Source organism: Lissotriton helveticus, chromosome 8 (assembly GCF_964261635.1).
Source record: "Lissotriton helveticus chromosome 8, aLisHel1.1, whole genome shotgun sequence".
Taxonomy (NCBI): Eukaryota; Metazoa; Chordata; class Amphibia; order Caudata; family Salamandridae; genus Lissotriton; species Lissotriton helveticus.
Window position 1 is genome coordinate 66,227,973 of NC_136069.1, and position 13,774 is coordinate 66,241,746.

At 44.7% G+C, this 13,774-nt stretch overlaps 1 protein-coding gene across 1 annotated transcript in view; it reads left to right on the plus strand.

The window, feature by feature from the left end:
• The window catches only part of NDC80 (NDC80 kinetochore complex component), a 255,954-nt gene that overhangs the window by 207,549 nt on the left and 34,631 nt on the right, over nucleotides 1-13,774 (plus strand). The window contains exon 16 of the mRNA XM_078656636.1: nucleotides 6,638-6,740. Coding sequence (XP_078512762.1) covers nucleotides 6,638-6,740 — 103 coding nt within the window. The remainder of the gene's footprint in view (nucleotides 1-6,637; nucleotides 6,741-13,774) is intronic.

Genomic DNA, 13,774 nt, shown 5'->3' on the forward strand with positions numbered 1-13,774 from the left:
GAAGAGGTTAATGCCCTGCAGCAAGAGAGCAACAGGGCTATTGGGAACTGACATTCGGACCCTGATCTCCTGCTTCCAAACATATCCTCCTCAGGTCTCCCTAAGTTTGCTGTCCATTCCGCACCTTCTCTTCAGACCCTTCGTCCTCCTATCACAGCCTCCTACTTCACCTGCAACCAACTCTAGCCTGCTAGAAAGCCGCATCTACTCGCAGATTAAGGGGAAGTTACTTTTACTTGTATGGAGGTAGAACCGAAGCACAGGGGGTGGACCATGCAGACAGTAGAAACTTGCTGTCTTTTTCTTATGTCTCGTATTTGAGCCAAAGTCTTACAAGTAACTACGAATGCGAGTGCTCCTTCTCTTCAAAGTGGTGCATTCTTGAAGATCATCACCCTCTGACTGAATATGATCAGAGAGCCACTCTGGTCTCCGATAGCTCATACATTGAGTAGGACTAACCATGTCTCTTACCTTTCATGTTTTATTGAATTTATATTCCATTATTGCTTAAGTGATCAGCAAAACAAATGGTGCTTATTAAAGCAAACAAAGGCGAAAACCCATCAACTAAAATTTAGGGTGGAGTATGTTTGGAGTACTCTAATGTTTTTCCAAAGACAAACCAACTCTTGTTCAGTGAAAACACTGAATCCTGGAACACTGGTCTTTCAAACTCCTTCACTGTAGTAAAAGATAACCCCCAATCTCAGATTTCAAGTTAAGAAGTCACAGACGTGAACTGTAACTCACTGTGTATGAAAATGGGGGGAAAACTACAGCACTCAATCTCAACTTCTTCCTAACACTCTGCTTGAAACTAACAAACTAATAGTTCTGCTTTATTGTCCCATGCATTAGCTCCAGCTCCTTCAAGCATGCCTCAGATACTACGCCCCTCCATATGATAAATGATTAGCTACAACTGGCACCAGTCAAGGTCTATCCCTGTGAGTGAGCACTGCACGGTCCCTCTGTTACATATGTCATTCGAGGCTGTACACCAACTATGAGACGCCATGACTTTCCAGTATAAATATATCATTAATTTGCTTTGGATTCTGTTTACTTTCTTTTCTGATAATTGATCCATTCATAATGCACTGTACATATTTTTGAGATAATCAGTGATGATAACATTAGTATTTTCTGTGTGTCGTACATTTATTTCAGACAAATTCATCGATATAAGGCTGATTGTAGATTGTCCACCAAGAAATTCATTGGGGCTATCTAACAAAGTGATTAAGATAACATTCGTGGCTGGATTACAACTCAACGGGGTTAACATTATTTTTAGGGATGACCACGACTCTATAAACTAATAAACTGTAAACGAATCTCCTTACACAAGAGTGAATACGCTGTGCAACGGGGAAGGGATTGACGTAAGTGTGGTCAAGTAACATACTAAAGCACATAGAATGATATACACTTACCAATTGTGCAGCTCAGCTCGAAGCTAGTAGGCTTCTTTTTAGAGGGACTGGAAAGAATAAGTGAGGAAATGGAGCAAATTGTAAGTGAAAGAGAATTCCAATGTTTGAGGACCAATAGAGAGGCATCGCTAAAATGTAAATGAACATAGAGGAGACAGGGAGCTGCAATGACAAATTAAAAGGCAGTGCGAGAGGTGGATGTGGAAACAGAAATGGCAGGGCATAGCAAGCAGGGATGAAGTGGACTTAAGGATTTAAGTAGCTTCCTGGGTGAGAAATGGGAAAAATACATTAGAGAACATGAAATAAAAATAAAAAAAGATGGAGATAAAAATTGTAAGGAATGCGGCAAGGATAAGTGAAGTGGGATGGAGTGAATGGGAGAAAGTCTGGCTAGCGGACAGATAGTTGGAAAGCCAAGTATTAAGAAAAGGGACAAATAAGGAGAAAAAGGCTTTGAGAATAATTAGTGTAGAAAATACACTGTAGTATAACCTGGAGAGATGGTGAGAAGGAGCATACATCCGACGGACCCTGACATGGAGGAAAGAGGGGGTCGAAAGTTTTGGAATGCAGCGGTGGGGTTTGGAAGGTAGTGAAGGGCCATTGGAGAAGTTTAACCCCGATACTTCAGGAGGAAAGAAAGGGCTTTAAGATGGAGTAGTTAACAGTACTTGAAGAGGCGAAAGGTTAAGAAGAGAAGGAAGCTTGTTCTGAGCAAAGGTGATATTGTTAGTGACTGAAAAGAGCAGTCAGTAAATGGGTCAAGGGCTGTAGTGGAACAGCGAGCGGATAGAGTTAAGATCAAGCTAGAAAGACACTTGATTGAATACAACTTATTTCAAGATATTAAAAGGATGAGGGTGAAGTGAAATAGGGCGGTAGTTCGGCAGAGAGGAAAGGCTAAGAATAGGTATGATAGTGGTGTGTTTGAACGAATAAGGCAAGATGCCAGATGAGAGAGAGAGAGAGGGGGTGGCGGAGATCTGGAAAGGATGCAGATGTGGACAGACTGAAGCAATGAGAAGAGAGAGCTTCTGTTGAGATGGGGCAAGCGAAGGGTTGGCAGGTGTGTAGATCTGTGCCCCAATAGAAATGAAGGAATTGTGGACATGGGGTAGAAAGTGAGGAAGGGGAAAGACAGGGTATGGTAATAGCAAGCTTTTCAGTTTATAAATAAGTACTAAGGTCTCTTAGGAAGACAGTGCAAAATATAGAGCAAGGTCAGCAGGCTCAGGTGGACTGCTGTACATTGCATGCTATCTGAAGAATAACACAATGTTGTGTTCAGTAGTGGCTGGTTGCTATCCAGAGTGTGTGGAAAGGCAGCCATTAATTAGCATGGCCATACTTACAAGATCTGTGTAATGTGGGGAGTTGTTTTAATGACTTGTCATCAAGAGGAATGTGTAGGTTTCAATTTACTCACTTAGGCATTGGTGGATGTCAATGAGTACAGGTGTGTCTAGTTTAGCTGCTGGTGCTTTGATGAGATATGTTTTTGCCAGCAAAATGAGTGATGTTTATGGATGCCCAGGAGGCCGACTGAACTTGTGAAACTTTTATGAGGGGGTTGTTGGATTTGAAGGAGTTTGGATAGTGTGTGGGGTTGAGTGTCTTGAACTGTAGAGAATCTCAGTGTTGGAAGAAGTTGAGGTGTTATTCAAGACAGCCAGATGATACACCCAATATTGGAGCTGTGTCTACTGGAGGTAGAGATGGTGAAGTAGCTCGTTAAAGGGATCCATTCTGGAGGCAGGAGTTTGGGATATCTGTAAAGTAGGTTTGTTAGTTGCGGGGGATGCCGGGAATGAGAATATACATGCACCCAATCTAGAACACGAAATGTCTCCCACTCCCCATTGAACAGCGTATTCACTCTCGTGTAAGGAGATTCGTTTATAGAGCTGTGGTCATCTCAGAAAATAATGTTAACCCCGATGAGTTGTAACCAGCCACGAGTGTTATCTTATTCGCTTTGTTAGATAGCCCCAATATATTTCTTGGTGGACAATCTACAAGGAGCCTTATATCGATGAATTCTTCTGAAATAAATGTACAACACACAGAAAATACTAATGTTATCATCACTGATTATCTGAAAAGTATGTACAGTGCATTATGAATAATAATACGGCATTTTATATAGCGCGAACAGCTACCTCACAGGGAGGTGTCCCGGCGCTTGGCAGAACACAGTTAACCAAGAGGACTGAAGTAGTGATGCCTATCGCGTTTGGGTAAAGAGCCAAGTCTTTAACAACAGCTTGAAGCAGATTTCAGAGGGGGCTAGCTGAATTGCTGGGGGTAGGGTGTTCCACAGTGTCGCAACATTTGCCGAAAAAGTTCGACCCCCCAGTCGGGCCCTTTTTACTCGTGGGACGGCAAGCCGAACGCGGCAGCTGGAGCGAAGTGCTCGGGCCTGGGAGTATCTCGGGAGTCGGGTTTTCAAGTACTTAGGACAGGTGCCAAACAGAGATCTAAAGGCCAGCGTGAGTGCCTTGAATTTGATTCTGCTGGCAACTGGTAGCCAATGAAGTGACCGAAGATACGGAGAGACTGAGTGCTTGAAAGGAATCCGCATTAGCAGTCTTGCAGCCGCATTTTGGACCAGCTGAAGTTTTTGAATGAATGGATCAATTATTCGAAATGAAAAGTAAACGGAATCCAAAGCAAATAAACAATATATTTTTTCTGAAAAGTTATGGCGTCTTATAGTTGGTGTACAGCCTCGAATTACGTAAGTAACAGAGGGAGCGTGCACTGCGCGCTCACAGGGATATACCTTGACTGGTGCCTGTTGTAGCTAATCATTTACCATTTGGAGGAGTGTAGGATCTAAGGCATGCTTGAAGGAGCTTGAGCTAATGCATGGGACAGTAAAGCAGAACTATTAGTTTGTTAGTTACAAGAAGAGTGTTAGGAAGAAGTTGAGATTAAGCGCTGCAGTTTTCCCCATTTTCATACAGAGTGATTTACAGTTCACTTCTGTGTCTTTTTAATTCAAATCTGAGATACAGGGTTGTCATTGACTGCAGTGAAGGAGTTTGACAGACCAGTGTTCCAGGATTCAGTGTCTTCACTGAACAATAGTTGGTTTGTATTTGGAAAAACCATTTGAGTACTTCAAACATACCACATCCTTAGCTGATGGGTTTTGGCATTTGTTTGCTTTATTAAGCACCATAGCATGAAGCATATTTTTTGTTCATTGCTCTTTTACTGTCTTAATCAGTTTGCCCTAATTCATACTCTTAGCATATCACAAACCGGCAAATCCTTTTCATGTTCCCAGACTAACGGTGAGGCAAGTAATCGGCACCCCAGAGGCAGTGACACATGCTTCTATTCCTTCCCTACAGATTCTTAAGAGTCATAATCCACACAACTATTTGTTTTTTTTAATTGTAATTTATTTTTTTGTATTTTTTTTTTTAACGCAAAAACAATACAACATCCACAGCCGCATTGCGATGTGTACACAGTCTACAGGTTTCACATATTGTTCCACAATAACTATCTAGCAATTCAAGAGACAATCTCAATATATGTGACAAAGTCCAGCAGCATTTTACCAACCTAGTAGAATACCGGACAAAGGTGGATGGAAACAAAGGACATACAAAAATAACCCCCGAAAACTAACAAGGAAAAAAGATAAAAGAAAGAGAAACATTTTTTTCCAATCACAATACAATGGTATGACCACAGATCAATCACTTTGCGATGAATCCACCACTATTTGTGAATTGAGATTCTCTGAGCCCAGTGTATCTGGGAAAACTACAGAAAGGTCAAAGTGGATCACTTTAGAAACATAGCAATCCTTGAGGGGATCATAGTGCACCTCAGTAACTCTACATGGACCACAGGATGTACATCCTCTTCTCTAGCAACATTCACTTTCATCCCTGACTGCACAACACCTCCCCGTGCTAGAGGCCCAACTTTGGAAACCCATCTTCAAGACCGAGAACCACTTCTCATGGTGCAAATCACTGAAAAAGCACTTCCTACCATGGGAAAAATACCACAAGGCAGTTCTCACTGCACTGACATCAGATTTCCTTTTTGTGTTCAGCACAGTACAAATTTCCAGATGAATTGCATTTAATCCCTGTAGGCTCAGGGATTGATTAACCTGATAGGCTGGATTGATAAATCTATGACTGGTGCATGACTAGAACTTGATGAGTAAAGTAGACGTTTGTGCTTGGATTGTCATTGGTAGCATGGCGCTGACTTTTTTCTAAAGAAAATATGGAATTATGACTGGGGTGAATATGACTCACAGGATCGAGCACCTGTTAATTTTAGTGTTTCATATTGTGGTTCGAACAGGATCCAGGCACCATATAAGCATCGCGGCTTTAAGGGATAATCGGCCACATGCATCATTGTTGTCGTTTGTGATTTCTTAATTGCGAAAATTAAGGAATCGCAATTAAGAAATCGCAAACGGCTATGCATTAAAAATTCTCACATTTTTTTGCGATTCCTTTATTTTTCCTTAATTGCAATTCACAATTTGCTAATCGCAATTAAGGAATCCCTCCCCATTGATTCCTATTGGCCTAAAGGCCCATTGGAATGAATGTGAAGCCATTCTCATTTTGCGATTCGCAATTAAGGAATCGCAAAATGAGAATGCTATCTCAAGGGTGCAGGGGGGGGGGTCCAAAGGACCCCCCCCCCTGCACCCCTGAAATTTAACTTTAAGAACATTTTTCACACACACATGCCCCAAGAGCATGTGTGTGTGTAAAATGAAACTTTGAAAAATGCACTTTTGTGCATTTTTCAAGGTTTTCGCAAATTACCATGAAGGTGAACTTCATGGTAATTTACCTCTCCCTATTTGCGAATTCGCAATTTCTAAAGTGTGATGAATTGCATTTAAGAAATCGAAAATTGGGATTTCTTAAATGCAATCGCAATTTAAGAAATCGCAACATAATTGCGATTCCTTAAATTGCAAAAATATAAAAAAACATGATGCATCCCAAAAAAGGAAATTGCATTCGCAAACGGCCGAATTTTGCGATTCGCACCGTTTGCGAATGCAATTTACCTTGATGCCTGTGGGCCAATGCTCATAATAGGATCATTTTCAATAAAATGTTAACAAATATGCTAACAAGTTGCTACTTGAAAGTTCTAACAAATGGTTGATTCGTGTATCTCTTTCCGTTTCACAGGCTCCAACTGGTTGATCAACAGACGACTGATGTGGGAAGGCATTTGTGGAACAAATTAAATAGAGTGACAGAAGCCATTGGCCTCCACCTGGAGACAACTGAGGTATAACATTTTTGGTAATGTCAAACAAAATGTCCAGGAGATAGTTTAGATTTGGTTGGTTTGTTTGTGCTTATGCTGTTTCTCCAATTGATAATATTCACCTAAATGCACTATCAGTTGTGCTGCTTGAGGGACTTGAAAGTGCTGTGCAAGAGAGAATGAAGTTACAATGAATGATGGTTAGCAGCTTCAGGTAGGTCCGGAGAATTTTCAGTTTGCAATGCTCCCCTTTGGCCTTACCAGTGCCCCCGAGTTGTTCATGAAAGTGATGGTGGTACTCTCTGCCCATATTCAAAGGTTAGGAATACCAGCCTTTCCATACCTCAACGACTGGTTGCTGAAGGCGGGCTTGCCTCAAACAGTTGTGAAGCATCTCCAGACAGTGGTCCACTCTGGGGTTTTCCATGAGTGTGACAAAGTTACACGTGACTCCTTCACAGAGGCTACATTTTATCAGAACCATCATTGATTTGGGGCTGTTTTGAGCCTTCACTCCACCTAGACGAGTCCAGGACATTTGGACTAAGATACATAGGGCCTGATGTAGGTAATCCCAGATTACCGATTCTTAAATACCGAATCATACCGATTCGGTATTTAAGAACTGGCAATCGCGATGTAGGTATTTTTACCGAATCGGTAAAAATCGGTAATTACCGAAACGGTATTTACAGATTCGGTAAGGCCCATTGGAATCAATGGCAATTACCGAATCTGTAAATACCGATTCGGTAAAATTACCGAATTTACAAGGGGGACAGGGTGTCACTTTGACACCCTGTTGCACCCCAGATTCTGGCTTGTGTGCAATGTGACACACATACATGCCCTTAGGGACCCTTAGGGCATGTATGTGTGCCACATGGCACCGGTGTACATGCACAGATGTGCATGTACACAGAAATTCATAATTTACCACCAAATATTATTTGGTGGTAAATTATGAATCGGTAATGGCCTGTGGCACTGTTTAAAGTGCCACCTACATCTTGATTTACCGATTCAGTAACTCTACCGATTCGGTATTTTACCGAATTGTTAAATTTAGCAAATCGGTACAATTCAGGCCACCTACATGTCCAATCCCAAATACTGGTCGGTAACGGCCAAAATCGGCCGTTACCGGCCGGTATTTGGCGACCTACATCGGGCCCTTAATGTTTCGACCCTTGATCTGGGTCACTGTGTACAGCTCTCACTGGCCGCTTGCATCTTGCTAGTGTACATTACCATCTAACAATATGGGCTCTGCAGTGGCATCTGAAGTCTGTGTACTTGGCACCAAGGAAACCTAATTGAAATGAATCTCTCCAATAACAAATCCCACGAGAAGTATTTTTTCTTTTCTATGTTCTGTCTTAACAAAAACCACAATTTATGTAAAAACCCTACAAAGATGGAATTTGGGTTTACAAATACACAAGACTGCATTTCTGCTCAAACCATTTTGTTCTGTTTTAATTTTGGCCTTTGAAAAGAGAAGACATGAAAGGACATTGTTTTAATAGGCATGCCATCTCGAAAACGTAAAAGCTAAACAGTTAAGTCACAAGGAGTTCTCACATTCCCAGCATGCTGCACTGGCAGCCAACACCTCAGATATTGTATCTGCTTTAATGTTGGAGGTCCCAGAACACAGGCTCTGTCCATTGTAGCCATATTTATTTACAAGAAAAACAAAACGTGAAGCAAGACAGCAGGAAATCCTATTGTTGTCCGGGCTTATTCAGCTAGTGGTCAATGGTGAAGAAAGGCCCTAAGTTAGTGTTGACCAGTTGCTCTGTTCTTCTTGGCTGCCTCCTCTGGTAATAGGATCTCTGGAGGCTTCTCTAATTTAGAGGCTAAAACTTTAGTTAGTCAATGTCAGAGCACTGGCCAATATTCTAGGAACATGATGTCTTGTGGTCATGTGCAAGCACATTTGCCTTTGGTGTAGTTTTAGGTCTGGCTTATTAACAGCTTTAGACTTGTCATCACTTTATAGTGATCTGACATATGAATATATCATTTTCTTGGTAACAATACAGCAAGGCGCTTTGGTGTCAGAGTGCTTCAGCCATATCTGTTTCAGTCACACTTTAGTTTATCCCACGAGAGAGTATACATAGACTGGAAGGCGTGTCAACCCGCTTCAGCCATTGGCTTGTAAGCAATGCTAGTCACATTTTGCGTCAGCGCACAGGACACCTTTCCTTGGATGGCTGGGCAGGCAGTGTGAGTGACAGCATTTTGCTTTTTAATGTCTATCTAGACAGAACAACCAATGAAACACAAAAGAGTCTGTGTCAATCTGTTTCGCGCCTGCCCCATCCCACCTCCTTAATGAGCACTTAAGTGTTGGTCAAAGCGACTCTGGCTCGTCCTTTATCCCCAGCCCCGCGCCCTCCGGTGAGCACTTTACTGCCGCTCACAGTGATCCTGGCTCCTGCTGTACCCCGCTATTCGAGTAAGTGCTTCAATGTTGCTCACAGTCATCCTATCTACTTCACCTTCCTCTGGAGTGGTTCACTCCTGCTGACAGTGGTCCCAGCTCTGCTGTGACCCGCCGCCCTAGTAGGTGCTTCACTTCTCGCAGTAATCCTGACTCCGGCTCTACCACACCTCCCTAGTAAGTACATTCCTGCGGCTCACAGCAATCCTGGCTTATGCTCTACACCCACCTCCTCCGGTGAGTGCTTCACTGATGGCCTGACTCCTTTTCTTCCCCATCCTGTTCACTGATGCTTACAGGGATCCTGGCTCCTGCTGTGCCCCCCCTCCCTATTTACCATGGCTCTCCGTGGTATCTGCCTATACTCTGCGGTGCCTGCTTCACGTTCCAGCTAATGACTTTTCAGTGTTGCGCGCCCGACACCAGTCCTGCAAGGTGATGTTTGTGGAATGGGGGCTGTGGCATGCATATCCTTTTGAGATCTTGACATTGTAGTGCCTCATTACCTCCATTACAGCTGTCATCACCACCACAGTTGCCATTACCATTGTCACCACAATTACTACTACTGTCACCACTGTCATCACTCCCGCCACCATCACCAGTAGAACCACTATCACAAACATCACTACTGCTACCACTATCACCTCCCTTACCATTACCACCATCTGCATTATGATCACCATCCACGAGTACCATCACTGCCACATCAATACCACCGCTACTATCCCACGCACAGTATTCTTGTTATTTTGTGTATGTGTAAGAGCAATGTGTGGTTCACAGTTGTGTGTGTGTGTTTTATGGGAGGGAGGGAGGGAGAGAAAAATGGTGTTATGGGCATGGGGTTGAGAAGCTGTGTATGTTTTGTTGTCAGTAATGAAAAAGGCCCTATGTTTTGTCTTTGCCATTGCTTGTTTTATGCTAAATCCAGTGAGGGAACAGCTCGTGGGTAGAACAAACGTTCTCCAGTATTAGGGGTTTCTTTCATAGATTCACATGCTTGAATATTCCCCGTCGTCGAAGTGGGAGTCCCACGGTAAATAAAATAGCAATAATGCTAAATATATATTGTAGGAGAGTAGGGTCTGCAATCCAAAGATCACCCAGATTTTTGCTTTTTGCTTCACTGGTTTACGACTTTCCCTGGCTGTGGGCCTGCTAATCAGACCCACAGCCTAGCTGTTCTCTCTATTCCAAATTGTACCCAAGTACTGAATTGGCACTGGGCCCTCTCCAAGTCCCTGTACCCAGGGCAGAGGTGCACCCAGAAGTCTCCCAGGGGCTGCAGCATGTATTATGCCACCCCTGGGCTGACTGACTAAACAGACACAACTGGCTGCTTGACAGCTGGGAGCAATGTAGCTTTAGATATAGTATACCAATATCTAAAACCTAGAATGGGCACACAGATCTCCTATCAGTCACTCCTATGGCAGGCCTTAACAATCCTGAAGGCAGAGTGCTTGGAATCGTGTGAGATGGTGCTCTGGCATGAGCTGAGCCTGTCTGCGGCTTTCGGGATCTATCCCTTAGCCGTTTCCATGATAGCGTCAGACCATATACTCTTAAGGGCCTTATAATCCTCGCGGTTATGGTAACTTTGGTCTGACATTATCTAAACATGTCGTGTAAGGTGTCATACGCTTTGGAATACTACCCCCTCGCCAGTTCTGGCGACGGGGGTAGCATTCCACCCCTCTAGAGGGAGAAGACTTGTTGGTAGCTGTAACCCCGGTTAAAGTTAAACACAGCCTCAGCTCCACAAAATGGATGCTGCCACCGAGACACCAGTCTGCCCTCCTGCTGCTGGGAGTCCTTCCAGCAAACGGAGGCCTGGACAAAGGGTTTCCTGTCAGGGGCGGTGCTAGCACCATCCCAGACAGGATTTTGTGTATCCCAGGTAGGCAGGGCTGAAAGGAAGGTGACTGCAAGTGGCACCCCGGTGCTCACTGTGCATATGCCGGCTCAAACCAGTTCCTGGGGCACACCAGTCCCTGAGCTGGGGAGAGACCGGACAAAGGAGAGGGGTGTAACCACCCCCCTCCTAGTCCCACCCATAGGGCAGGACTTAGTCGCGTGCCAGCCCCTTTTCTTACGATAAAGGTAGGAGCAGGCCCCCTTCCAAATTAGATCATCTTTGAATCCTGAAACTACTTTCTACGAAAGGAACTCAAGACTTCTTCTCAAGATTTCTCCCTTGTGACTAAGGAGTAGTCACCCTGCAACAGCAGGCACCACCTAAGTATCTTGCGGTTTGCTGAAACGTCCTTCCTCCGGAACAAGACTGCCCAGCTTGACGAGACCCGGACTCCCTGCCCTCTCTGACCTCAACCTGCCTCTACAGCACAGCTGAGACCCGTAGGTGCGACGAGACCAGAGGACCCGGCGATCATCAGAACCAGCACGACACTGAACCAGCACGACCACCGAGGGACCCTCGAGTGGGTGCACTGGGGTAAGAGAAGCCCCAACCCCAAGCAGCACGAGCACCGAAGTCCAGCCCCCCAGCATCCACCAGATCTGCGTGGGGCCCTTTTGCTTCTGTGTTGCTTGCCACGTTGTCCGGTCACTTGCCCGTTGGCTAGTGACCCTCCAGACGACGTCCTATGTTTGTTTCACCGCTGGTCTAGCTCCTCTAGACTGGCCCTTGTCTCCTCTTGAAGGGGAACTTCCTCGGACCCTCCTGGTTCACTCCAGACGCCATTTTGTGTTGCCACGTGGGCTTGCCTTAGCCAAGGCTTGTTGCCTCCTTCAACGGATCCAGCATCGCCAGCAGCAGACATCCGACGTGGGACAGCTCGCAGACCTCCAGCCTGGTCGACATCAGCGCCCTGGTCCGTGCAGCAGCAGAATCCAGTGTCACCTCTTCGCCTGGCTGAGTGACCTTGTCCGGTGCCATCCTGGTGCCCACCTAATCACTGGCTAGTGATTCAGAACTTGGTCCCCTCTGCTTACAGGTACTCTTCTTCAACTGATCCAGTCCTTGGATCAGCCCGGAACATCTTCACTGGTCGCCTGCCAGCAACTCTTACTTCAGGCTCCTGGTGCGTCAACGAGGTTTCCCGACGACACTTGAACCCTATGCAGCCGCAGCCCCTGGGCTAGGTAAACCGAGTACCACGGTGCTCCAGCGTAGATCCACTCTCTAAGTGTCTAGATCCACTTTCGTTTTTGACCTACCTAGTCGGGTTCGCCCGAGAACACTAACTTTTGCATTTACTAGTATCCATAGACTTTGTCCCGCATTACGCGTGAGAGTTTCCACTCTGCACACGACGTCCCTAGGCCTCCTGCTTCTAATCCAAGGGTTCAGCATTGTAGGCCCAGCGTTTCTAAAGTCTCTGAGAATAGTACTTACCTGCTAGTAATTTCGCATTCCACTTTTGTAGTATATGGTTTTTCGTGCCCCTCGGGCATTTGTGTAAATTGTGCGACTTTCAGTATTTCTTTAAGAGTTTTGTATTGTGCTTAGCTCCCTGACTCATAAAGAGTTCAGGGTAGTCTTGTTATAAATAAATATACTTTATTTTCATAACAACTTGTGTGGTGTCCTTTCACTTGGTGTTCAAGGGGTAAATGTGATGGTAAAACAGCTGGCTTCACACGCCCTCTAGAGTTTAGCCTAAAGACTGCTCTTGTCCATGCTACTAGGATAGCTGGTCTATCAGGTTGACTTACAACCAATCATCAATAAGGGTCGTTTGGACTGATGCATAGTGATCACTAGAACAGTGAGCACTGCATATCAGGCCAACTTCTCACATTGGTGAGCAGCGGTTGGGATTTGAGCTTGCTGTTGTTTTACCACACACGTATCCTAAAAATATCATTTGAAAGATCACATAGGTACATAGGTACATATAACTTAACTTAGAATACTCTGAGTTCTACTGAACCAGCTGTTGTAGTGTAATAGGGCTTAGCACACCCTAAACTACAACTCTAGCAAGGGATCAGTAGGTAAACCCATAGTGTAGGTAGGTGCATCACTTACACCACACTAGAAGCATGTCTACCCATGGAGAGTCTTCAGAGACTCCCCTAGTGGCTAATGACCCTCCACAGGTCATCTCAAGATATGCAGCTCTCAGTTTCCAGGAGTTGAGACAATTGTGTACCTCCAGGAAATTGAAACAGGGGTCTAACCCCACCACTCCCTTTCTGTTAGGTCTCTTAGAGACATATGATGCTAGGAAAGCTTCTCATACAGATGTGAATATGCCAGCTTTAGAGGGTACCCTTGGTGATCCAGACCTCCCCAACACTGCCAATGCAGTTGAGGAGGAGGAAGAAGAGGAACTCTCTGGGGATGAGGCAGACAACAGGCCTGAGCTAGTCAGCAGACTTACTAGGGCCAACTTAGACCTACATAGGGAAGGATCTGGGGGACCCCCAGTACTGACCCTAATGAGGCCTAACCTTGGAGTTAGAAGAGATAGATCTCCTTCTAGGGACTCCAATAGATCTCTGCACTCTAATGCCTCTTCTCAGAGGAGAAGGATTTCTCCCCAGAGGAGATTGACTTCCCCTCAGAGAAGAGAACATGAAGCAAGGATGAAACAGGCTAATATAAGGATTGAAAGGGAAGAACTTGCCCTGG